The sequence below is a fragment of the Hibiscus syriacus genome, unplaced genomic scaffold, assembly GCF_006381635.1.
Source record: "Hibiscus syriacus cultivar Baekdansim isolate YM2019G1 unplaced genomic scaffold, ASM638163v2 tig00110895_pilon, whole genome shotgun sequence".
NCBI classification, from domain to species: Eukaryota; Viridiplantae; Streptophyta; class Magnoliopsida; order Malvales; family Malvaceae; genus Hibiscus; species Hibiscus syriacus.
In genome coordinates, this window is record NW_024062903.1 from 4,328,244 (window position 1) to 4,353,005 (window position 24,762).

The following is a 24,762-nucleotide window of genomic DNA, read 5'->3' on the forward strand; positions in this document are numbered from 1 at the left end:
CAGCTTACATCCTTAAGATGTACAATAGGAGAACAAGAACATGTTGAGCTTCTACTTCAAAGTCTACTTGATTCGTATGATCAACTCATATCAACTTGACAAACAGTAATGTCAATAGTCTAGTCTTCGATGACGTTGCAGCTGATGTTCTCCAAGAAGAAAATCGGCGCAAGAACAAGGAAGATAGATAAGTAAATCTGCATCAAGCAGAAGCGTTGACAACGATGAGAGGGAGATCAACAGAACGTGACCAAAGCAGCTGTCACAAACATGGTAGATCGAAGTTGAGAAGCAAGAAGAATTTAAAGTGTTACAACTGTGAAAAGAAGGGCCACTTAAAGAAGGATTATTGGAGTCTAAATAAAAACTCCAATCCACAAGGAAATACTGCAAACACTTCAGATGATGGAGATGCTCTATGTTATGAAGCGTTAACCACCGTGGAAGGAAGAAAAAGATTTGCAGATATATGGCTCATTGATTCGAGAGTAACATATCACATGACCTGAAGAAGAGAATGGTTCCATCATTATGAACCTATCTCAGGAGGATCTGTGTATAGTTGCAATGATCATACCTTAGAGATCGTTAGCGTGGGGACCATCAAATTGAAGATGTATGATGGAACAATTAAAGTTGTTCGAGATGTGCGGCACATGAAAGGCCTGAAGAAAAATTTATTATCCTACGGATTGTTGGATAATAATGCAAGCAAGATTGAAATACGGAAAGAAATCATAAATGTGTTCCGTGGAATGTTATGGCATCAGAAACTTGGACACATCAGAACAGGAATGAAAGTCCTTGTGGAGCAAAAACTACTTCCAGACTTAACAAATGTATCACTTACTTTGTGTGAGCATTGCATAACAAGTAAGCAAACGCCGGTTTAAATTTAACACATCAATTCTAGAGTCAAAAGTGTTCTAGAATGGTTCACTCTGACGTATGGCAACCAGTACATCCCTAGTGGAACAAATACTTTGTTCATTTATTGATGATATTCCAAAAGATGTTAGGTGTACCCTATTAAGAAGAAGTCAGATGTTTTCAACTTTCAAAACTTCAAAGTACGGGTGGAACTTGATTAGGAAATAAGATCAAGTGTTTCAAGAAAGATGAGGAGATACTCAATCAGAGAATTGATGACTTTTGTAGGAAAGAAGGCATCAAAAGACAGTTCACAGTGGCGAAACCTCCTCACAAAAGGAGTGGCAGAGCGGATGAACAAAACCTTGTTAGAAAGAACAAGAGAAATGTTGAGGGATGCAGGCTAGAAAAATCATTATGGGCAGAAGCAGTCAATACCGTCTGTTATTTGGTGAATCGAGCTCCATCAACTACAATAGAGCTGAAGACAACAATAGAGATGTGGAATGGTAAACCAGTTGATTATTCAAACCTCCATGTATTTGAAAGTATTGTGTACGTGATGTACAACTCCCAAGAAATTTCAAAGCTGGATCCAAAATCCAGGAAATGAAAATTCTTGGGGTATGCTGATGGTGTAAAGGGGTATCGCTTGTGGGATCCCACTGCCCGCAAAGTGATAATCAGCAGGGATGTTATCTTTGTATAAGATAAACTACAAATAAAAGAAGACGATGATAACACTAAAAAGTCAGAGACTACACAAATACATGTGGAAAAGGAGGTTGAACAAGGATATTTTTCTGAAGGAGAACCAGCACATGATGAACAAGGACCAGAGAGTTATGAAGCTCCAACAACTCGTCAATCAGATCGTGTGAGAAGACGTCCCAATTGGCACTCATTATGTTATAGAAGGTAATATTTCATATTGCCTTTTAACAGAGGACGATGACCATCAACATACCATGAGGCAATAAACAGCTCAGATGCTTCACTGTGGATGATGGTGATGCAAGAAGAAATTGAAGCCCTTCATAAAAATAATACATGAGACCTTGTGCCACTTCCACAAGGAAGGAAGCCAATTGATAACAAATGGGTCTTCAAAATCAAGCGAAATAGTGACGATCAAGTGGAGAAGTATCGTGCAAGACTGGTGGTCAAAGGATATGCTCAAAAAGAAGGTATTGATTTCAATGAAATATTTTCTCCAGTGGTTCGACTAACAACAGTTCGAATAGTTTTTGGCAATGTGTGCTACATTGGACTTAATCTAGAGCAGCTAGATGTTAAACAACTTTTATAGAAATCTTGAAGAAGAGATTACATGCTCCAGCCTAAAGGTTTTGAAGAAGACGAAAAGAAGAAATTGGTTTACAGGTTGAACAAATCTCTGTACGGTCTAAAGCAGGCGCCGAGGTATTGGTATAAGAGATTTGATTCGTTCATTATGTGCCTTGGATACGACAGATTTAATTCAGACCCTTGTGCTTATTTCAAGAGGTCTGGTGATAACGATTTTGTTATATTGTTGTTGTATGTGGATGACATGTTGGTTGCAGGACCCAACAAAGATCAATTGAAGAATTGAAAGCACACTGGCTAGGGAATTTGAAACGAAGGACTTGGGATCAGCAAACAAGATTCTAGGGATGCAAATTCACCGAGACAGAAGTAATAGAAATATTTGGCTTTCACAAAAGAATTACTTGAAGAAAATCTTGTCACGATTCAACATGCAAGATTGTAAGACAATTTCTACCCCTCTTCCTATTAACTTCAAATTATCCTCCAGTATGAGTCCTAGCATTGAAAAAGAGAGGATGGAGATGTCTCGAGTGTCGTATGCATCGGCAGTGGGAAGTTTAATGTTCGCTATGATATGCACAAGACCATACATTGCACAAGCAGTGGGAGTGGTTAGTCGGTACATGGCAAATCCAGGCAAAGAGTATTGGAATACAGTAAAGAGGGTTTTGAGATACATCAAAAGGACCTCAAATGTTGCATTATGTTACGGAGGATCAATTTTACTTATCAATGGGTATGTTGATTCTGACTATGAAGGGGATTTGGATAAAAGCAAATCTACTATAAGATATGTGTTCAAAATTATTGGTGGAGCTGTAAGCTGTGTGTCAAAATTATAGTCAGTTGTGGCTACATCCACAACAGAGGCAGAATATGTAGCAACTACACAAGCCAGTAAAGAAGAGATTTGGTTGAAGATGCTATTGGAGGAGCTTGGGCACAATCAAGAGTATGTCTCTTTATTTTGTGACAGTCAAAGCGCCTTGCATCTAGCAATGAATCCAACATTTCATTCAAGGAAAAAACACATATGAGTTCATTACCACTTCATTCATGAAAAGGTGGAAGAAGGGACGATAGATATGCAGAAGATCCATACTAAAGACATTATAGTAGATTTCATGACGAAGACAATCAATGCTGATAAATTTACTTGGTGTCGATCCTTTTGTGACCTGTGAGTGACGTAAGCAACATGATGGTACAAGGTAGAAAGAATGGTGTGAAGATATGATTGTTCCAATCAAATCTTGAAGTGGTAGATTGTTGAAAGTCAAAATGACTTTCGGTGCAATTTGCAGAAAATTGAATAAAATTTGTCAAATTTAGTAGGCACTAAAATTGCAAGCTAGATTTTGTTGAATTTTGGACAATGGTAAAATCACAATTTAGTCATTATACTTTAGCGTATTTATAAGATTAGTCCTTAAGCTTCAACTATAAATACCCTAGCTCATTTAGCTTCAAAACCATCCCAAATCATTCTAGATTTCTCTTAATACTAGAGAATTTAGAGAGTTTTCTTGAGAGTTGTTTTCTCTTTTTTATCAAGAGAGAATTATCATTGTTTTCTCCTTGGTAGATCGAGAGAAGTTGTAATTCCTATTTTCTCATAGTAAAATTCTTTTATCGTTGCCCGTGGTTTTTACCCTATATTATTTGGGGGGTTTTCACGTAAATTTTGTTATCTTTATTTTTATTTTCTCAAATTATGAGTTGCGATTTTACTTTATCTGATAGATGTCTTCCGCAACAGTTCGCACATTCATTCTCTATTGCCCAACAATTCTCAAAATGAAATTGTTTATAACGGTTGCGAGAGCATTGGATGAAATCATCGCCGTTCGAGTTTAAAAGAATAGCGACATAGTCAGATTCAGTCGTCATCACGGTTGAAACAAAAGCTTGAGGCGAATTCAGAAGCCAATCCAAAGATGCAGTAAACCTATCCAGACGCTCCCTAAGATGATTGTGAGCATGGTTCCCGAAGAACCAGGTAAACCATCCCTCATTTGGTCGAACATCATGCAAACCGGTGCCGATTAGAGCATCCCGAAACTGAGCCATATCGCCTTCCGCACGACGTATGCCTCCAACTTTCTCGTTGAGGGTGAGAATCTCAATTAAATCTCCCTCGACAAGCCAAGGGAGTTGGGATTTATTCTTGATGCGTTCCAGAAGAGCCCACTATCCCTTCTTCTTCTTCGATCCCACTCCCCATAGAAGCCGGTGAACCTAAACTTCTCCCGTAGCTTTTTGACTTCTACATCAATATGTCTATTAGAGAACTCAATGAGCTCCACATTAACTTCAGCACTCCACAAAAGCATGAGCCCTGAACAATTTTCGCCCCATTCAAAGACCAAGTTTCCTTCCAAACTTGTCTTCATGCGGATATCATCAGCTTTATTATTACGTAACCTTGTTTCGCTAAGAAACACTACGTCAGGAATATGCGACACCGCCAGCCGCTTCAGTTCATGAACTGTTGAGGGGTTCCCCAGTCCCTGATAGTTCCACGCTAGGATGATCAGGCTCTCGGCGGGGCTGAAGCTCAGCCTCCGCCGTTATAACATAATTAGTGGTAGTTGTGGCCACTTGTTTCGATCTTTCTTCCTCTATTCCATTACCGCTGCCCTAAACCGTTTAATGGTAATCTGGTTGGCAGTTTCTTGTTTCCCCTGCAAAGTTCGCTTGGCCATCTTCCCTTTCTTCTTCTTCTTCTTTCCTAGAATTCAAACAGAAAAAAAGGCTTATTCTTGTTTTCATACACCACCCAATTGATCATAAGTTTCACTAGGATTTTTTTGGGTTTTCTGTTGAATGGATTTAGTTCTCCATAGGTTTGAAGAAGATTTAGATCTTGTTTCCTTGGCATTTGGCGTTTGGAATTGAATGATGAAGATACATGAGCTAAATATATTGAAGAAATTGTTGTGATTTCTTGGATTCTGCATATTGTTTCATCTTTAGGCATCTCGGGTAGTAACTGTTTCCAGGGGAAATCTCTTAGCCTTTATAGATTGAGGAGAAGATAATACAAAGAATTTCAACTTTTGTTTACTTAATTTCATCATTTAGTAGCTTTTGATTTCATGAATGAACATTGTCCCTCTAGTTGTAGATAATCATCCATGGTTATGAATCGGGTACATGTCGTATCAGATGCATCTGATATCCAGCAAAGGTCATTGCATAATTTTAACCAACTCTGCATAATGTTCACAGGGGTAAAGTCATGGCATTAACTCATATCAAATCATTAGGAAGTGTACTTGTTGCCAGGAGACAGTTTCATGTCGGTCAACGAACATTTGCTGCCGGAGCTGGGAAAACCACAAGGGATCAGAAGGATCGATAGACGAGAGCAGGGCACTTAGACAATTTGTTTTGGGTAGAGAGAAAAACTCCTTATTCCTCACAAAAATATATATTTTGTAGCCATGGTTAGTTTATTAGAGTATATTGTTTCCAAGTTTGAGTTCATTCATAATCCTTCTCTGTTAAAATGATAAAGAGAGATTCATGGCATGGAACTTTACCTTCTGAACATCAACATTCGCTGAGCCCATTCTCATGGTTGGGAGGAAAATGGAGAGCAGAGATAGAAAAGGTGTAACGAGTTTGTAATTTGTAGGAAGAAAAGTTGATTACAAGCTTCATTATTATATATGAAGCAGGTGAAGGAGCGAGAAAAGCGGATCCATCACGCATACGCATACTAAAACGACTACATTTTCATTTCAATATTTGAATGGGTGAGTTAGTAAGAAGAAGATGGTTGAGAAAAAAAAGAGGAGAAAAAAAAGTGACAAGTAATTTTATTTTTAATTGTTAACTCAGATTTTCATTAATAAATTAACAGAATTTTACAATCGAGGTAATCGATAACGTAAGAGATCAAGCGTGTTTAATTTTTGAATCGGTGATCAAAGTCGGTCAAACCGAAAAAAGGAGACTATTCGCATAGTTTATGATGTTATTAAAATTGCCACGACAATTACACAACCGATGAATGTGGATTTTTTATTATTTTAAAATTGCTATGTAATATTACCGTTAGTGGATTAACAGAAGTTAAAAACCGAGAAATTTAAACCAGACGAATTGATAACGTTAAGGACCTAGTGGTGACCAAACTCCCTCTGTGTAGGACTCAAAAATTGGATTTATTTCATAATTAAGATTATACATCAGCATTTCAAAAGCAAATAGTGGGGGGATGAATAGGCAAAGATAACATAGCTATGGATCAGAGAGAGCATAAACCGAAACAACTCTTTGCATGAAAGAGAATTACAACATGATATCAAAGAGAAATGAAATGTCTGCTCAGATAAACTCACCAAATTTTAAGGATCAGTCATGGGCTTCAAACCAAAGACATGCATATCTGTGAGATAAAAGCCGGCATGCCATCATAAACAATGAACACAACATTATAACCCCATATAATTTGGCGTAAGAGAAACATTATTAAATTGAATGACCAACAAAAGAAACATTAGTCAGAACATAGGCATCACCTTCTTCATCAAGTAAATTTTCATCATCTGCCCAACGTAATTCTCTGTAAATGTATTGAGCAGCTAATTTTTTATTGACAGCATCCTCTGCCAACAGTCAACGACAATGTCAATATCATGATGTTTGATAAATTGGGCCATCATATCCAAATCGTTTGAAAAAGTAGGAATTAAATTAGTCTAACACATCCTCCGAGTTCAAGCGGTAATGGTCAAATTTAAGGTGCAGTTGCATAAATTTGATAACATGCTTATGTTCTTTTAACTATTTTAAAAATGAATCAAAGTTCTACATATATAATCATAAGCTTGAGAGAGAGAGACAATAAAAAAAATCAAGTACATGAATCAAAAGTGGGATATGTTCGAGGATAAACAAAAGTAGTGGAGCAGAGCAAGCACCTACTTAGGTGTAATAATTACAGAGTTTCTCAAAAAGAAAGAAGACACCAATTGTATGAAACAGTTTCTTTATCTACCTTAAAGCTTTCAGAATATGACAATCACAACAAAATATAAAGAAATTTTGAGATGTTACTTTTATCACTACTTGTGTATGATGTATCATTTCATTCTACACCTACTCAGACATGGATATCCTCACTCCAAGAAACCTCTAAATACATGGAAAATGTAGAGAGAAAAAATTAAACATACCCATATCTTTCACAGTGAAATCCGAGTAACATAGTGGAAGCACACACATTCCAATATTGCATACCAAGTAATCATAGTGTACCTGCTATATTGGGCGAGATGCTTGCTGCTTCAAGAAGCCTAGCCATAACAGCCATTCTACCACTTTCCAGTGAGCATACCATTCAAGGGGCGTTTGGATCATGGATTTGAGGATTATTGATAAGAATTTTTTTTTTTCAGATTGCAATACTCACATTTGGATGGGAAAGATTCACACTTGAGGGTATTATCAGTGAACCAACAATAATTTTTTTAAATTTATTATTGGGAATGTCATTCCCACATATTCCATAGGTTTTTATTTATTCCTAGGCGTTTGGGCTAAAATAACCTTTCTCGTCTTCTCCTTGTGACCTCATTTATGTCCAGGAAAAAAATTCAGTTTTTTCCCAATAAAATTTCTCCTCGAAAGATTTCTCCTCCACTCCCTTTCTTTTATTTTCTCAGTAATGTTACTTGGTTTCCATATTTTGTGCTTTTGTTTCTGTTGACGAAATCCTCTTGAATCTTTTCCTCTGTGAAAATTTCATCAGTTTATTTATTTATTTATTTTTTATTTTCCTTTGTGAAAATTTCACCCATTTTTTAAGGTTTTGGAGCTTGTTCTGAGCGATCTTCTACAGCAACACCTTGAAGCAATATATGTGGTATGTCTATGCTCCTTAATTTCCCCGTTTCTGTTATTCTCTTCAGTACAACGGAAGATTGTTCTTGAGGTTGTAGTATCATAGAAAAGGATAATAAGGTAGAAGTTGAATGGATCTAGTTTGTTAGAAAATGAGTAAATGTTTTGAAGTTTTTTTTATTTGATAAGTTATGTTTGGATTACTCATTAGAATATGAACTAAGGTTAAATTTGTTTGTTTCTTGAAATCAATCCTTCATTCAGTTTATAAGGAAAACGATGAGCAAACTTTTTTGGGTAGACTAGGAGTCTTTGGTATAGTTCACAATAACTGCAAGTCTTCTCATTTACTGATGCCTCAACTATATACATCATGCTAGGATTTTCATTTCCATGTACACATTGTCTAAGATAAATTCATCTATGATTATCCTTACGTGATTATATGTAAAAGTTTCAACTCAGTTTGTTCTTGTTTTAGCAGTGCCTTAGACAAAAAAGCCTCATTGCTTCAATATACATACATACTCACAGACATACACATACATTTTGTGCTTTCTCATCTTATATTGTGGTTGGCTATTGGTGCAGAGTAGACTGAATGACTTTCTGCATAGTGATGACAATTGTGCACTAAATATCTCACAACCTTCTAACTCCTACATTATACTTTGCCTTACTGAATTACATGATCATGACTTTTCAACTACCTAAATTTGCTCATTATGCATGCTGAACTTGTGATATTGTGTATGATCTTATCTCATCCTACACTTGATTCATGCAGAAATTATACTTTCATATGAACCAAATTGCTAATCAAATAAAGTTCGTATGCATTATGCATAAAACATAGCAAATTGCAGTTGCAGTTCCCTAAGTTTTGGTTGCATTTAGTGTTGATTCAGTGTTTCAAAATGTTACATATTCACTTTCATCCTTATAATTAATATGTTTTCTGTCAGAGTTTTGTCAACTAAATTGTTAATTGCCAATGGGTGACAAATTATAAGTTGACATGAATAAAAACAATGCTTAGGTTGAAACGAAAACCCAATTTTTCTTTGGATGTGAACGGTATTTACTAATATGCGTTGGATAGTGATGAGTTTTCTGGATTGATTTTGGGTTTACTTTTGGGATTATAAATTGAAATTTAGGACTATTTTTTTAGAATTATATTTTAAGAATTTCCTTGAGAGGTGTTTCGTATAGAGAGAGATTTTAGATTTTTGGATTTTAACATTTTGGGTGGCAGAGGGGGTCAATTTACTTCCTCATTACCATAGAGCACTAAAATGGGCCACCCACCGGGATGGAGGGTTGATTGGCTTCCTTGTGCTCCAACTATCCTAGTAGTTGCATTGACTCTAATTGCTAACATAGGCATTCGATGTTCTATAATCGACCCCACCTAGTGGTGTTGATTGGCCTCTAGTAAAAAAGAACACAGGGAGATTGTAGAGAAGAAAAGGAAAAATTGGAGAAATTATTTTCTTATAGAAATTAATGAAATTGTAGTGTTAGAAGATTTTCTTATAGACAAGAAAGAAATAATGATACAACTCCCAAAAATGTCAAGCAATAAAACTTAACCTCAAGTTTTATAAGGACCTCCATTTTATATTTGACCAGTTTAGGACCACTTGATATTGTCAAAGTTTAGTGACACTTTTATATTTCAAATTCACCAAGCTACTTCATAAGTCTACCATTAGTTGCTCTTAGATTTTATTTAATTTTCTAAGCTTATGTTAAAATCTTGATTTCTATTTTTAATTACTTCAGAACTGTTAAATTAGTTTTCATTTATTTTTATTATTATGACAAACAATTGTTCTTGTTCAATATTATTATTTTGTAATATTAAAATGTTTGTTCATAATAACAGTTATGACTCGCTTATTAATGCGAAAGAAGACGCATATCGCCATAATTCTTATTTTAAAACTGTAAATGATGGAGATTGTGTGTCATATGCTTATGGTTATTTCACTTATTCTTAGAAAATATAAAAATATACCTAAAATAAGTTATGCACATGAAAGACTTCATAGACATAATATTAGATAACTTAATTTATATAAAATTGTATTTAAAAGTGATAGACAAAGTGTTAATAATTGTCGAATGGATAGGAGAGCATTTATCAAATTGTGTCACCTATTACAAAGTCAAGGTGGGTTAAAAAAGAGTCAATATATCTTTATAGAAGAAATGGTTATTACTTTCCATCATATTATATCCCACCATATTAAGAATAGAGTTCTAAAACGTCAAACAATCAGATCTGGTGAAACAATTAGTAGAGTTCTCCATACAATTTTAGCTTCAATTTTGAAATTGCATCCGATTCTTTTTAGAAAACCAAAACCGATATAAGAGAATTCAACAAACGATAGATGGAAATGGTTTAAGGTATTGTATCATAATTCTGAAATTACTTTTAAGTTAATTAATAAAATTTAATACATAAATGGATATTAATAATGTAATTTAAATTTATATTATGAATATAGGGATGTTTGGGTGCTTTAGATGGAACATATATTAAGGTTAATGTTGCTTCAATCGATAAACCTAGGTACAGAACAAGAAAAAATGAAATTACGACAAATGTACTTGGTGTTTGCACCCCAAACATACAATTCATTTATGTTTTACCTAGGTGGGAAGATTATACAACTGATGGTAAAATACTCAGAGATGCCATTAGTAGAAGAAATGGTTTAAATGTTCCACAAGGTAAATGCTTAGGTCATTAATATATATATATATATATAAAAGAATGTAAAGTTCTTACAAGTTTTGTATATTAATTCACTTTTTAAATTAAAATAATATAGGGTGTTACTACTTATGTGATACTGTATACATAAATGAATAGGGGTGTTACAAGTTCTTGCACCATATAGAGGTCAAAGACACCACTTGAATGATTGGAGAGAAGGACACCAACCTACCACCCCTCAAGAATATTTCAACATGAAACATTCTCAAGCTAGAAATTGCATTGAGAGATGTTTTGGCATATTGAAAGCGAGATGGGCAATTTTAAGGGAAAATCATTTTATCCAGTGAAAAAACAATGTAGACTCATTTTCGCTTGTTGTCTTCTCCATAATTTCATAAGATTTGAGATGCTAATTGATCCTATTGAATCTAACTATACTGAAGATAGTAGGCATGTTGAAGAGGTTTATGAGGTAGAAATGATCAGACATTGTGAGCCAAGCACTTCTTGGAGTGAGTGGAGAGACAAATTAGCACAAGATATGTTTACTAGTTGGTTGGTGTCACATAGTTTAGGATAGATTTGATTTTATGTTATGTATGAATTGTCACTTTGTATTTTATCTAATGTTAGTGGTCACTAATTTCATGTATTTGACATCTTTATATTTTATGCCATTAACTTTATTAAATTTTATGTATTTCTTTTCTTTAAAATTTAAATTGCCTTTGTTATGGACATTTATTACATATTATGTCATTCACTACATTTAATTTAGTTTATGTTACTATTTTAAATTTCATTTATGATTATTATTGATAATGATGGCATGTTTTAAGTTATGTTATACATTTTTTATATGCATATTCTTAGATTGATTTGAAGTGCAATATGTCAACATCAAATATGAAATCTCAAAGGGGGAAAAACGAACAGCTAGAAAGGTTAAGTCTATTGTTACTAAAAGGATGTGGACTAAATAGGAGGATGTTGCATTTGTTGAATGCTTACACATTTTGGCAGAAGACCCACATTGGAAAGCTGATAATGGAATATTTAGAGCAGGTTATCTATCTCATCTTGAAAAAATGTTAGAAATCAAGCTTCCGACATAAAAAATTAGGGCCCATCCACATATTGAATATAGAGTGAAGTTACTGAAAAGGCAATACAATGTTTTATCAAAAATGTTTAATATTGGAAGTGGATTTGGTTGGAATGAAGAAGAAAAATGTTTGAATGCACCAAAAGATGTGTTTGATGATTGGGTTAGAGTAAGTCTTTTAATTGAATTTATCTTCTTTTTGTGGTCTTTGTTATCTACATATGTAATTGTAAAATTTATTAAATATAAGATTTTATTATTATCTTGTAGAGTCATCCAACTTCTGCTGGATTGAGAAACAAGTCATTTCCATTCTTTGACGACTTTGTTCAAATATTTGGAAAAGAAAGAGCAACATGAACAGTAGTTGATGTAGTGGAACATCTTGATGTAGAAGATAATGCATTTATAGATGCATTAGTTGAAGAAGAGGGAGTAAGAGATTCTGAATCAAGAGAGGGAACATCTGATGCTACTGCCTCTATCCCTGCAATGAAAAAGTAGCTAGCAAGAAAAGGTCTCGAAGTGATGATGAGTTATTCAAACTTGTACAGGAGATAAGTAAGTTTGGTGTTGCATACCGAGAAACTGCCCAAGAAATTAAGGATATTACTGCATTATTCAAAAAGGAGGCAGAAGGAAATAATCGAAGAATGTCAATTTTCACATAAATCATGAAAATTGAAGGCCTCTCCAATGATGAAATGCTTACTGCATGCGAGTATATTAACAAAGATGCGCACAAAGTAGATTTCTTTCTTTCTTTGCCAAAAGAATTCAAAAAAGATTATGGATTAAGCAATTACTTTAATGCCATTACTTTAGACCATCCTTTTGACTTTGGTCCTTCTAGAAGTATGTTGATCTCTTTTTGATTTTGACTTTAGAATATGGTCCCAACTTTTTTGTCTTGCTTCACCAGGTATATGTCAACCTTTTGACTTGGAGAATTTTTTGAGTATATAATTTAACCAACATATATACTTAAGTTAGAGTGTCATGCCTATTATCTTTTGTAAGTCTGAATATTGATGCTGCTTTTGATGGTTAATGTTATACTTAGTTTTGTTCTGTAAGCTAAACAAATAATGTAAACTTATCTCTTATCTTTCAGTTTTCACTTTTGCTTTTCATTCTACTTGAACATGTTGCCTGCTAGTGTTCGCTGTCAGTTTATCTCATTTGAGATTTCTATTTGAAGACTAAATTTATTGCTTCCCAGTGTTTCCTCATAAATGTTGCATCCTAATTTACTTTACTGGGTATCAAGAATACAACAGGTTTTGTAAATATAAAAGAAGAGCAAGCCATAGATCATAGCCATAATACACTCGATTAAGAGCCCCAAAAAACAAACAGCAGACAACCTTACTTAAACATAACAGGTACATAAACCTGGAGCAGTGAATAAGAAAAACAAAGCAGCAACACTCCACTAGCGATGAATTCACACGGATAACCAACAACAACAACAACAACAACAACAAAACCCTATTCCCATATGTAATGGGATAAAAGAAGGTAAGGTAGAAGGCTGCCCCCAACACCAGGTTGAGAGCAGCTTTCGTGGAAGACCTCCGGCAGTCAAAAAATTAAAAATAAAGATAAAATACAATGCATGTATAAATAAATAAATAAATAAATACATAGTTGAACAGTCTTCTTATGCAGTCTTTATATACGCGTCTGAAATGGAAAGTAATCCCTGCAAATAAATCCCTAAGAAAAAATCTCTACATATAGACAGAAACGTAAGACCTGGATAAATTTAAAAAGAGGAAACATGAAGAGAATGATACACAGAAGTCAGCGATAGCAAGCTACATAAGGAATAAAGTCAAATGGGTTAAAACCTAAACTAATGCAACACTACTCCGCTACCCTAGTTCTAAGCCTTCATAAATTCCAATGACAGAAACGTATAAAAAGTAGAATTCATGGAAATTACTACAAATGCATTAAAAAGAAGACAGGAATGCTACACCCTATGGTTGTGACCCACACTACTCGGCTACCCTGGTCTTAAGTCTCCATACTTTCATATTAGAGGTCATGTACTCGGTAAGGGCTAAATCCTTCAAATCAGATCTCAAGTAGTCTACCCACTTCCTCCTTGGTCGTCCTCTCCTTCTGGCACCGTCGGCTGTAATTGACTCTACCCTCCTGACCGCATCTGACGGTTGTCGCCTAAGGACATGCCCAAACCACAATAGTCTTCCCTCCCTCAATTTTTTGGATACATGCACTACCCCCAAGAACATTCTAATTGCAGAGTTTGGTGTCATGTCCCACAGAGTCCTACCACATGCCCATCGAAGCATTCTCATTTATGCGGCCTTCATCCTCCTTACGTGATCCTTCTTTATTTCCCAACATTCTTATCCATATAGCAGCGCTGGTCTTATTGTCATTCTATAAAATTTTCCCTTAAGTTTTAGAGGCACCTTCTTGTCACACAATACTCCAGTAGCAGCTCTCCACTTTAGCCATCCTGCCTTTATACGGTGTGTAACGTCATCATCTACAGCCCCATCTTTATGTATCATAGACCCTAGGTACTTGAAACAATCATTTGAGGGGAGAACGTGTCCTTCTATACATACTTCTACATCTTCATTGTTTTGGTTCCCACTGAAGTTTGAACATAAATACTCTGTCTTTTCAATATTGATCCTTAGACCTTTTTCTTCCAAAGCAGTCTTCCAGGTAGTTAGTCTACTATTCAGCACAGTTTTTGTTTCAGCAACTAGGACAATGTCGTCAGCGAAAAGCATACACCATGGAACATCGTCTGGTGTCGCACAATAGATGTCATCCATAATCAAGGCAAATATGTAAGGGCTAAGAGATGACCCCTGGTGGAGTCCGATTTCCACCGGGAATGCCTCGGTGTCGCCAACTGTAGTCCTGACGTATGTAGTATATCTACAATACATATCACGAATCGTCCGAATATAAGCAGTTGGGATCCGTCTCGTTTCCAAGGTCTTTCAGATCGTATCGCGGGGAACATTATCATACGCCTTCTCAAGGTCAATGAACGCCATGTGAAGATCTCTATTTTTTTCCCTATATTTCTCCATAAGCCGTCGAAGTAGATGAATCGCCTCCGTAGTAGACCTGCCTGGCATAAAGCCAAATTGGTTTTCCGAAACCCTAGTAGTCTTTCTCAACCTAGCCTCTATCACCCTTTCCCATAGCTAAAAGTTTGAAATATGCTACCTCCTAAAACAACCAACATAGATAGCAATGTCCATCAAATGAGACAGAATAACAAGTAACAACATTAGGATACCCAAAAAACGACCACTGATCAGCGACCTTATCCCATTTTTGGCTAGAACATCTGCTTCGTCATTAACATCTATAGGAATTGCTTGGATATTCCATGAGAACTTAGTACAAAGATGGTGGCATAAAAGATTGTCCAACTTGAAGCACGAAGGAACAAAAAAAGGCGAATTAATAAATGAAACAACCAGATTACTATTCGATTCTATAATATGTTGATTTGAAGGAAATAGAGAAGATGCAAGGAAGCAACACACTTGTAGGATCTAGCAACCCAATTGATTTTGAGAATTTTTTAGGGACCTTCCATCATTATCTCATACGATCCCCCAATACCCACTTCTCCGAAAATACTGAAATGTTAATGTAAAATTTTAATATATTTTTAGATAAATAATGTAAAAATTAATATTATTTATAATTAAAATAATACATGATATATTTACTCTTTTATTGTACTCATTTATCTTTTAAATTTTATAAAAAAATTATATATAAATTTTATTAAAAAGTATATAAATTTAAGATAATAAAGCAATATATTTTCGATGATTTTTTATATAAATATTTTCATTTAAATATTTATAGAATTCCACTTGTTAAAATATATAGAACAAGGACAACTTGGTAAAATATACGTTTAAGTAATCTCTTATTTCATCAACCAAACACTGTAATCTTACATTCATGCCAAACAAATCAAACACAGTAATGTAACATTCCCAGTAATGTATCAGGTAATGTTACATTCCAATAATGTTATTCTCAAAGAAAATCTTACATTCCGTGAACCAAACGCACCCTCATGCACAAATCTAGGCCAGAATCTATAAACTACAATAAGCAACGCCATATAAAATCACCATAATAATGCCACTGCTGAAATATAGAGCTCTCAATTAATAGCAAAAAAACCCTATAAAAATAGAATAGAAAAAATAAACAATATAAACTAACCTCGATCTATACCAAAAAATATCGGGAAAAAAAACTAAATTGAGGAGAAATTTTAGGAATTCAAATAGTTATCAAAACATTGCGCTCATTCCAATGCAATGTGAGTGAAACTAAAGGTCAAGAAAGAATTGTCATGGCGGAAATGGAAACCCTAAGCAGAGAGAGAGAATAGTTGGCATTTTGGTGTAGTAAGATTTTTTTTATACACAAAAGTTTAGGTCAAGAGTTCAGGGTTAGGGTATACCTAAAATCTAATTGAGATTTACATATGACTTTACAGATTGTCCATCAAGAATGACGGTGGTGAGATTCAAATTTAACCTTACAAGCTTAAATTCCTGAATTCCAACCATTTGTGTAATCTCTCATTGACTTGGCAAAGTAAGATTGGGAAGGAAAAAAAACAAAACAAAAAAACTGACTGTTTCTTTTTGGATTTTGGTCTTGCGTTAATACATGCGCAGGGGGTTGCATTATATTAACGTGATCCGCGCTGCATTAGAAAATATTGTAAATTAACCATTAAATTACTATCCCATTTTATTTTAATTATTGAATAAAAAATATCAATTAATTAATTAAAATTTTAATTTAATTTTAACCAAGTCATCATCTACAGTCAATTGTTAATAAAATTATTAATATACCAATTAAATTAATAATATATTTAATTTTTGTATTGACTAATTAATACAAAGTATTAGTTTCCTTGATATTGAAAATATCCAAAAAATAATGATACTTAATGAAGTCCAAATTGGACTACCTGGAAATCATGGTTTACCTAAAGACGAGACTCTGATTTGCGGGCTTAGAACCCGATGAGTAATATTAGTGATGTAAGGGTATTAAGTGACCTTAGTAGCTTGAGTGTATTAGACGTTGGTCTTAGTGGCAAAAATATTATTGTTTGTGTGGTCTTAGTGACGTTTGGCGTTTCTTATATTTTACTTAATCAATATATATATAGAATCATAATTATAGTGGTAATCCAATACTATACAATGTTGCAGCCTTAATGACAATTGTGAAAACAATACAAACACCCATCGATACATTTGTGGTTTTAATGATAATATTGATCATACACGTGTATACTATTTTGGCCTTAGTGACACGATCTCGATGGATATTATGAGATCATTTATATGCTTATATTTGACACTAAATGAGATCAAGGGATGATATAATGATGCATATATATCCATGGCTAGGCCCTCAATTGTAGACTAGGAAAAGCTTGAGACTTGTGTTGATGGTAAGTATGTCATGCCTTGATATTTGAATATGCATATTCTTGTTATGATTTCATATTCGCATGCTTGTATTTATAACACTCATAATATGAATATCGTATCAGTGTTACATTATTGAGTTTGTGAAGCTCAACGTTTGAATATTTTCATTCACAAATTAATAGATCTGATATGATTCGTGAAGCATCGTCATCCGATGATTCTAGCATTTGCTTTTAGGGTACAATTATGGGTTTTATAGTGGCCATTTATATCCATAGGACTTTTACTAGTGTTCAATCTGCAAACCTTTATTTATTTTGAAGATATTTTATAAACTATTATTCAAAGCTTCAAATTTTCACGACACTTGTGGTTTAATATTTACGAGATGAAATATTTTAGAAATTTTTTAAGAATGATCGCGTCAGTGGTTGAATATGACATACTAGGCCCACATGAGTTTAGAGTGTAAGTGTGATAGACGTTAGTCTTAGTGGCACAACCATTATTGTTTGTGTAGTCCTAGAGGCGTTAGGTTTCAATTTGTTTATATATTTTTAAAAAAATATCTTATGCTTTTTTAATTATTAATTTAATTTTTTTGTTTCGAAAAATAAATTTATAATTTTTATTATTTAAAAATAATATTAAAGTTAATTTAATATATTTTTAGTCAATTCGGATACCCAAATTGAAAATTTTCTTATCTAAGATCCAAACCGACCAGGCTGAGCGGTCCAACCGATGAACCCAGGTTTAATATAAGAAGTGGAAGCTCCAAAGAGTTCTTATATACTCTATTTAAATGTTGAGCAGCTAAACATAGAGGTCAGGCTAAATAAACCACTACTTCCAATGCTTTGAAATATGAGACATGCCTTCAAATCTGCACCAACTGACGACCAAGATCGTTTCTTTATCGAGATCCGGCTTCATCACAACCGCTCGCAAACTATTCGACGAAATGCCTCACAAAGACTCAATCACTTGGAACGCAATGCTTTCAAGCTACTCTCAACTGAGTCTTCACAAAGATTCTCTCTCCCTTTTCCACCTCATGAGGTCTGCCAACGCGAAGCCCGACCACTTCACCTTCACATCAACTCTAAACGCTTGCTCGGGCTTCGCCTCATTTCGAAATGGCACAAAAACCCACGCATTAATCATTGTTTTCGGGTACCAATCTTATTTACCTGTTAACAATTCTCTTATTGATATGTATGGGAAATGCTTAGATCCCGGTAGTGCAAGAAAAGTGTTTCAAGAGATGGATCAAAGTCTAAGAAATGAAGTAACTTGGTGTTCCCTTTTATTTGCTTATGTTAATTCTGCTCAGTTTGATATTGCATTAAAAACCTTTAATGGCATGCCAGAAAAGGTGTTAGTTGCTTGGAACATTATGATCTCGGGTTTTGCTCGGTATGGGGAGGTTGAAATGTGTATTAATTTACTTAAAGAAATGAGAAAAAGTTTGTGTTGTACTCTGATCACTGGACTTTTAGTTCTCTAATGAATGTGTGTACCGAATCATTGGAATATGCATATGGGCGTGCAGTGCATGGTTTTATTATTAGAACCGGTTGGTGCTCGGCTGTGGAAGTGAAGAATTCAATTTTGAGCTTTTATGCTAAACTTGGTTGCATGGATGTTGCTGTAACAGAGTTTGAATCTGTAGGGCTACTCAATCAAGTGTCTTGGAATGCCATGATTGATGGCTATATAAAAATGGGGAACACCTTTGAAGCCTTTAACGTGTTTCAACGCATGCCGGAGAAGAATGTGATTTCTTGGACAAGTATGATTGCAGGGTATGCAAGAAATGGGGAAGGAGAACAAGCTCAAGTTGTTTGTTCAGATGGTGAGGAGTTGTATATGCCCAGATGACTACACGTTCGGAGCTATACTTCATGCATGTTCTAGTTTGGCAGTACTTGGTTTTGGTAAAATGGTCCATGGTTATGTGATTAGATATGGATTTCAAGCCTATGTCTATGTCGGCAATGGTCTGGTTAACATGTATGCAAATGTGGGGATATCAAAGGCTCAAGCTATGCATTTGATGAAATTCTTGACAAGGATTTGGTTTCTTGGAATGCAATGTTGTTTGGGTTTGGAATGCATGGGTTGTCTACTCAAGCATTACAGGTCTATGATGATATGGTGGCACATGGGATGAGGCCAGATAAAGTTAGCTTCATAGGCTTGTTGATGATTTGTAGCCATGCTGGCCTTGTCAATAAAGGTCGTTTATTTTTTGATTTGATGGGCACTGTTTATGGTCTTACCTACGAGATAGATCATGTAGCATGCATGGTGGATATGCTTGGCCGAGGTGGATACTTAGTAGAGGCGAAAGAGTTGGCTAGTAAATACTTGGAAAATGATACAGTTGAGGCTAAAAGCTGCTCATATGAAGCCTTGCTAGGAGCATGTTCCATTCATGGTGATGTCGGGATGGGGGTTAGTGTTGGGTATGAATTCCAGAATAGTATAGACTGTAAAAAAGATATGAGTTATGTGTTATTATCGAACTTGTATTGTGCTAGTGGTCAGTGGAAGGAAGCTGAGATTGTTAGGAGAGCAATGGTGGATCAAGGGATAAAGAAAATGCCTGGTTATAGTTGGATTGAAGTGAAAAATAAGGTGACTGTTTTTGTTGCAGGTTGCATTTCACACCCATATAGGGAAGAGTTGCAGAAGATATTAAACTCTCTTGAATCAGAAATGAGAAATCCATTATAGTTTTCATTTGAATAATATATATTGTTGAACACTTGGAAGAAACCAATTTACATTTTTTAGATAGTAGTTAGGATGTTTCTACTATCAAAAAGAAAATAGAAGGCTTTGAGCAAGTACGTGCGAGTGCTGCCGTTCAGATAACTTGGTTTTGTGGGAGTCTTCAACTGCATGCCTATCAACCTAGAAAAGGTGTGGATTAACCAGGGTGTCACTGGACTGGGTGGGAAATAGACCTATCCATGGGTTGGGTCAGGCAGAGATACAAACCTATCCATTTTCTATTTTACTTGCCTAAGCTCATTTTTGTCTTGGCCCGACCAGGAAACTCAAATATTGAAGATTACATATGGGCACTCTGAAAATGAAGATTGCCTTGTGTTTTCCTTTTTTGCTATGAAAAAAGGAACTTCCAGAGATTCCTACAGGATATTTCCATGAAAAAGACCAACTTGGACCTTTTCTAAGAACTGGAATATCAAACCCAAGTCTGATAACGGTGCACACCAGAAATACAAATTTGAATTTGTTGAAATGCTAGCAGGGGATGCTGAAGATTGTGGTTATACATGTATGTTTAACTGCGGTGAAAGGCTTTAGGAGTATCTTCTGTAAAACGAGGAAGGATGGAGTTTAATACCACCCAATGAACTATTCAGGTTCCCCCAAGGTTCTATCACTTGTACTGAATGGTTATGAGAGAAAATAGGTAGCAAAGTTCCCTTTGAACTCTTACCAGCTTCTTTGCCTGAAGAAATTGTTTTTTCCAATGACTTGAAGCGAGATGTTGATAGAAGACAACTTAATGGTCCATGTTCAAGTGCTTCAGAGATAATGAAGCCACCAGTAAAGGGACTATATAGAACTCCACGTCCAGCATCAACATCAAAATCCTTTGAAATTCCAGAATCAGGGTTCTACAATTTTGATGCTGACATTTCTCATAAAAAGTATTTGTTGGTCGAATAACAGCACCATATGGCGATGAGGATGGTTTGCCGAACTATTAAGATGAGATTAAGAACATTGACATAAACTCGTTTCTGAAAATACATGTGAGAGGGCTTATTCCTTCCCATCGGAATATATACTTGCTACGGAGGATTTGGAATTATGGGTTCCCAAGTTAAAAGCAGAGCCTACTGGTAGGAAGGATGAGTATGCCAACTTACCTGGAATAGGCGGATCCTGAGGCACTATTTAGGAACTGGGCTTATGAAATTGTACATCCTGATTTTGATAACTGGGAATAGAACATAGAGCAGGTTATGGACAAAACTCATTGCCAAACAGAGGCATTAATTTTAGAGCATGTGGATGGTTTTGGTTCTGTTTTGAAGGCCCAGGTAAAAGGAGGAACTAATGTTACAGTTTAAATCCATTGGCGGATCAGTTAAGTTCTTTAATCAGATTCCGTTTTCCCAGCAAACTGAAGAGATAAATTGCTGCTAAGCCTAAGGCTAAGAGGCTTCTGAGAACTTGATATTGCAACGGTACAGGTACATTATTTCTTCTTAGTTTTGATTAGCAAGATAAGAAGTCTAATGCTGTTTTTATAACGCATTATATGCATACATTACATGCAGTTTTAACTCTCTCATATAGTACTTTTCCTATGATGCCTGATGTGTCGGATAGTATTCGCAACACTTTCAACTTACGAGGTGCATTTTTTGGACAAACCATTAGGTCCAATGAGGTGAAGTGGACAATACCTTGCAAGGTCTTGCCGGATTGTGACACAAAGTCTTGATTACTTAGATGGAACTAAATGCTTAAGTACTTTTTATCTCGAACTTCTGTATTAATGTGTCAAAATGATTACAACAATATCTTTGAGCAATGAACCAGCTTGTGGAAGTTGTAACTTTAACCAGTTTGTTTCTTTTTGAGGATGTGAATGCAACATGGATTTCTTTGTTGCTCTTATCGTCCACGCTGATTCCTTGACCATTACTTGGTGTTTTTTGTAGTAAAATTTAACTTATCATTTGAACTGGTGGAGTACTTCGATGTTCAAGTGGACATTAGATGACAGTTTTTCTAACTTTCTATTGAAAGTAAAGTGCAATAGGGCGTTTGGTCTAGTGGTATGATTCTCGCTTTGGGTGCAAGAGGTTTCGAGTTCGATTCTCGGAACGCCCCTTATATTTTGGAACTTATATTTTGACTGTAAAAGTCAACGAAGAGTTAAAAAAAGGTTATTCATCGATGTTATAGGATCCATGTCAGAGGATTTACTCCCATTTGCCCACTCATATGGAAGCCGCTAGATTCTTTGTAGAGGGTGATTTTCCTTTTAATCCCTCCAATTTTCTATGTTTATTTTTTTATTAATATGGAGTAATTACAAGTAGTATTTGTTTAAATATAACTCTCAACCGTTTGAGATCGATCGCTCGTACCCCTGGTATTGATGCTCGAACCCGGGACCTCAAGGAATAACATCAATTCATTTATCATCGAGATCACAAGGGTTCGTGCTTCTATTATTATTAGTAAAATTTTATTTTATGCAATCTAAACATTATTTGTTATTTAACATAAATATAACCTAATCTAGTATTTATTCTATATAAAAAATGGTGTTGCGTTTATAACTAAACATGTAATTGTCATTTCTAATCTAAAACATGATGAGCTATCAATATATTTTTTTAGTAGATTAAAAAAGTTTTAATCAAATATGTTTGAGTGTGTTTATTTAGATTACATCTAGATGATTAATAAATTTCAATTTATCATGTCATCTCAACCTTCACATAAGCATAAGTGAGGATTTTAATGGGAAAAATGTCATATATGAGTAGTGACGGTATTGTGTTGGGTAGAGGTTTAGGTTCATCTGAAGTTGATTTGAAAATTAATTTTTTTTTCATTTATACTAGATTTGATTTGAGTTTCGGAAGACTCTACCTAAACCGAAATTTGATATGATTTTTAGGTTAAAATTCGTATTCGATCCGACCTAAATATATATATATATATATAATTTATTTTTTAGATAAAATAAATACTAATTAAATATGATGTTATGCACGAATTCTAATAACCTCGGTAGTCAATGAATTATTGTTATTTCTTTAGTGTCCTGGGTTCGAGTATCAAATGTCAGGAGTACAAGCAATCAATGTTAAATATTAAGAGTTATCTTTGGATATATACTATTTATATTTATCACAGCTTAATAAAAAATGATGTTATAGTTTGATATATGAGTATATCTACTTTTGAATGTAAGTAGGTCATAAGTCATGTCATGAATAAATTTATTAATAATAAGTTATGTCATGGTGAATAAATTTATTAATAAAAAGTCATGTCATTTGGTAATAGACTTATTTTTTTTATTAAAAGTTGCATTTATTCAATTATAACTATTAACTTTTCAACAATTCTATTCATTAATGGTTAACTTTTGATTAATTTACTCTCTACTATATATAGGTTAGTTGAGGCACGAATCTTAGAGACATATGTTACAACTTTGAACTTTGGAATAGGAAAAACACAGAGAAATTCCTTTTAAATTTGTTCTTTCTGGTGATAGAAAAAGTCAAGATTGTGTTCGACTAATCATTGTTGTTGTCCTTACTTCTGTGATCGTTTGTTGTTGTATCCTAGGAGATCGACATCCAACGTTATTAAAATACCGAGAAAATGACGAATCTGTCTTAAGGAAACTTTTCATTCATACCTCAACAAAAGTATTCTTCTATTTATCTGACTCTACTTATTCATCTACATGCGAGTAAACAATTTTGTTCCTCTGTTTTAATTTTTCATTTATTTTCTTTCGTTCGATTAAATAATAATATTCACTTATTGATTAATATTTGTGTCTAACAACCACCATCTGCAATGAAACTTTATTCCTTGCTACTAACGTTGTCCGAGTGATATTTACGATAGATTCCGGACCAGTGTTAGAACTTAGCAACCAGAAAATCAATATGAGACATGGATTCGCTTCTAGTACCATTGATGTTTATACAGAGGAATCCTCGATTCTGTTATAGTACCATTGATGTACCTGTCACTGAAGATTTAGCCATTGATGTTGGCTTACTAAATTGCTTTGATTTCAAAGAAGGAATAGATTGAGAGAGAGAGTCTTTTAGAATCTCGTGTTCATTTATGATAAGGGAACGAAGCAATGATTTTGAGACTCACTAAACAGAACTTTAAGGTTCACTAGCTCTTTTCTCAGAGCAGATTTGGTTGCAATAAATAAGTTATTGGAAGTCTTTAATACCTAGAGTTGTAAACAAATGTCATAGACCCTTGTTCAACCTGTCGACGAATATTCTTCACTTGTCTTCTTCTTTATTGATGTATTCAACACCATAATGGGACAACCAACTGAATTCTCAGACATATTTCTCCACTGACTATTTTCCTGCTTGAGATGAAGGAACCAACATTGCCTTTTGACTAAATAATTTTTATTGGCATATTTTTGTGTCGAGATAACCATCATCTAAACCGATGAAAGAGTAAATAGACTACATAGTAAGATAACTTATCAATTGAGGTATGGGAGGAATTGTCAATGAACCTTTTAAACATAGAAGACATGTTCTTGTAAATGCTACTTGCTCGGGAGGTAATGTAACGATTGGAAAATTTGATTGCATTAATCACAATTCAATAACATATTACAA

General features: G+C 34.6%; 1 protein-coding gene and 1 long non-coding RNA gene across 2 annotated transcripts; both read left to right on the plus strand.

Moving 5' to 3' along the window:
* The first annotated feature begins 2,002 nt into the window (after window positions 1-2,002).
* Window positions 2,003-11,092, plus strand: LOC120145872. The gene is made up of 3 exons (XR_005518160.1): window positions 2,003-2,013; window positions 10,554-10,557; window positions 10,934-11,092. It is a non-coding gene; the product is annotated as an uncharacterized LOC120145872 (long non-coding RNA).
* A 7,109-nt stretch (window positions 11,093-18,201) lies between these two features.
* LOC120146038 (pentatricopeptide repeat-containing protein At2g36980, mitochondrial-like) lies at window positions 18,202-20,108 on the plus strand. Its single transcript, XM_039159705.1, is given in 4 exon segments — window positions 18,202-18,830; window positions 18,833-19,194; window positions 19,196-19,377; window positions 19,380-20,108. Coding segments are annotated over 4 exon segments (1,863 nt in total). The 5' UTR covers window positions 18,202-18,233; the 3' UTR covers window positions 20,102-20,108.
* The last annotated feature ends 4,654 nt before the right edge of the window (window positions 20,109-24,762 follow it).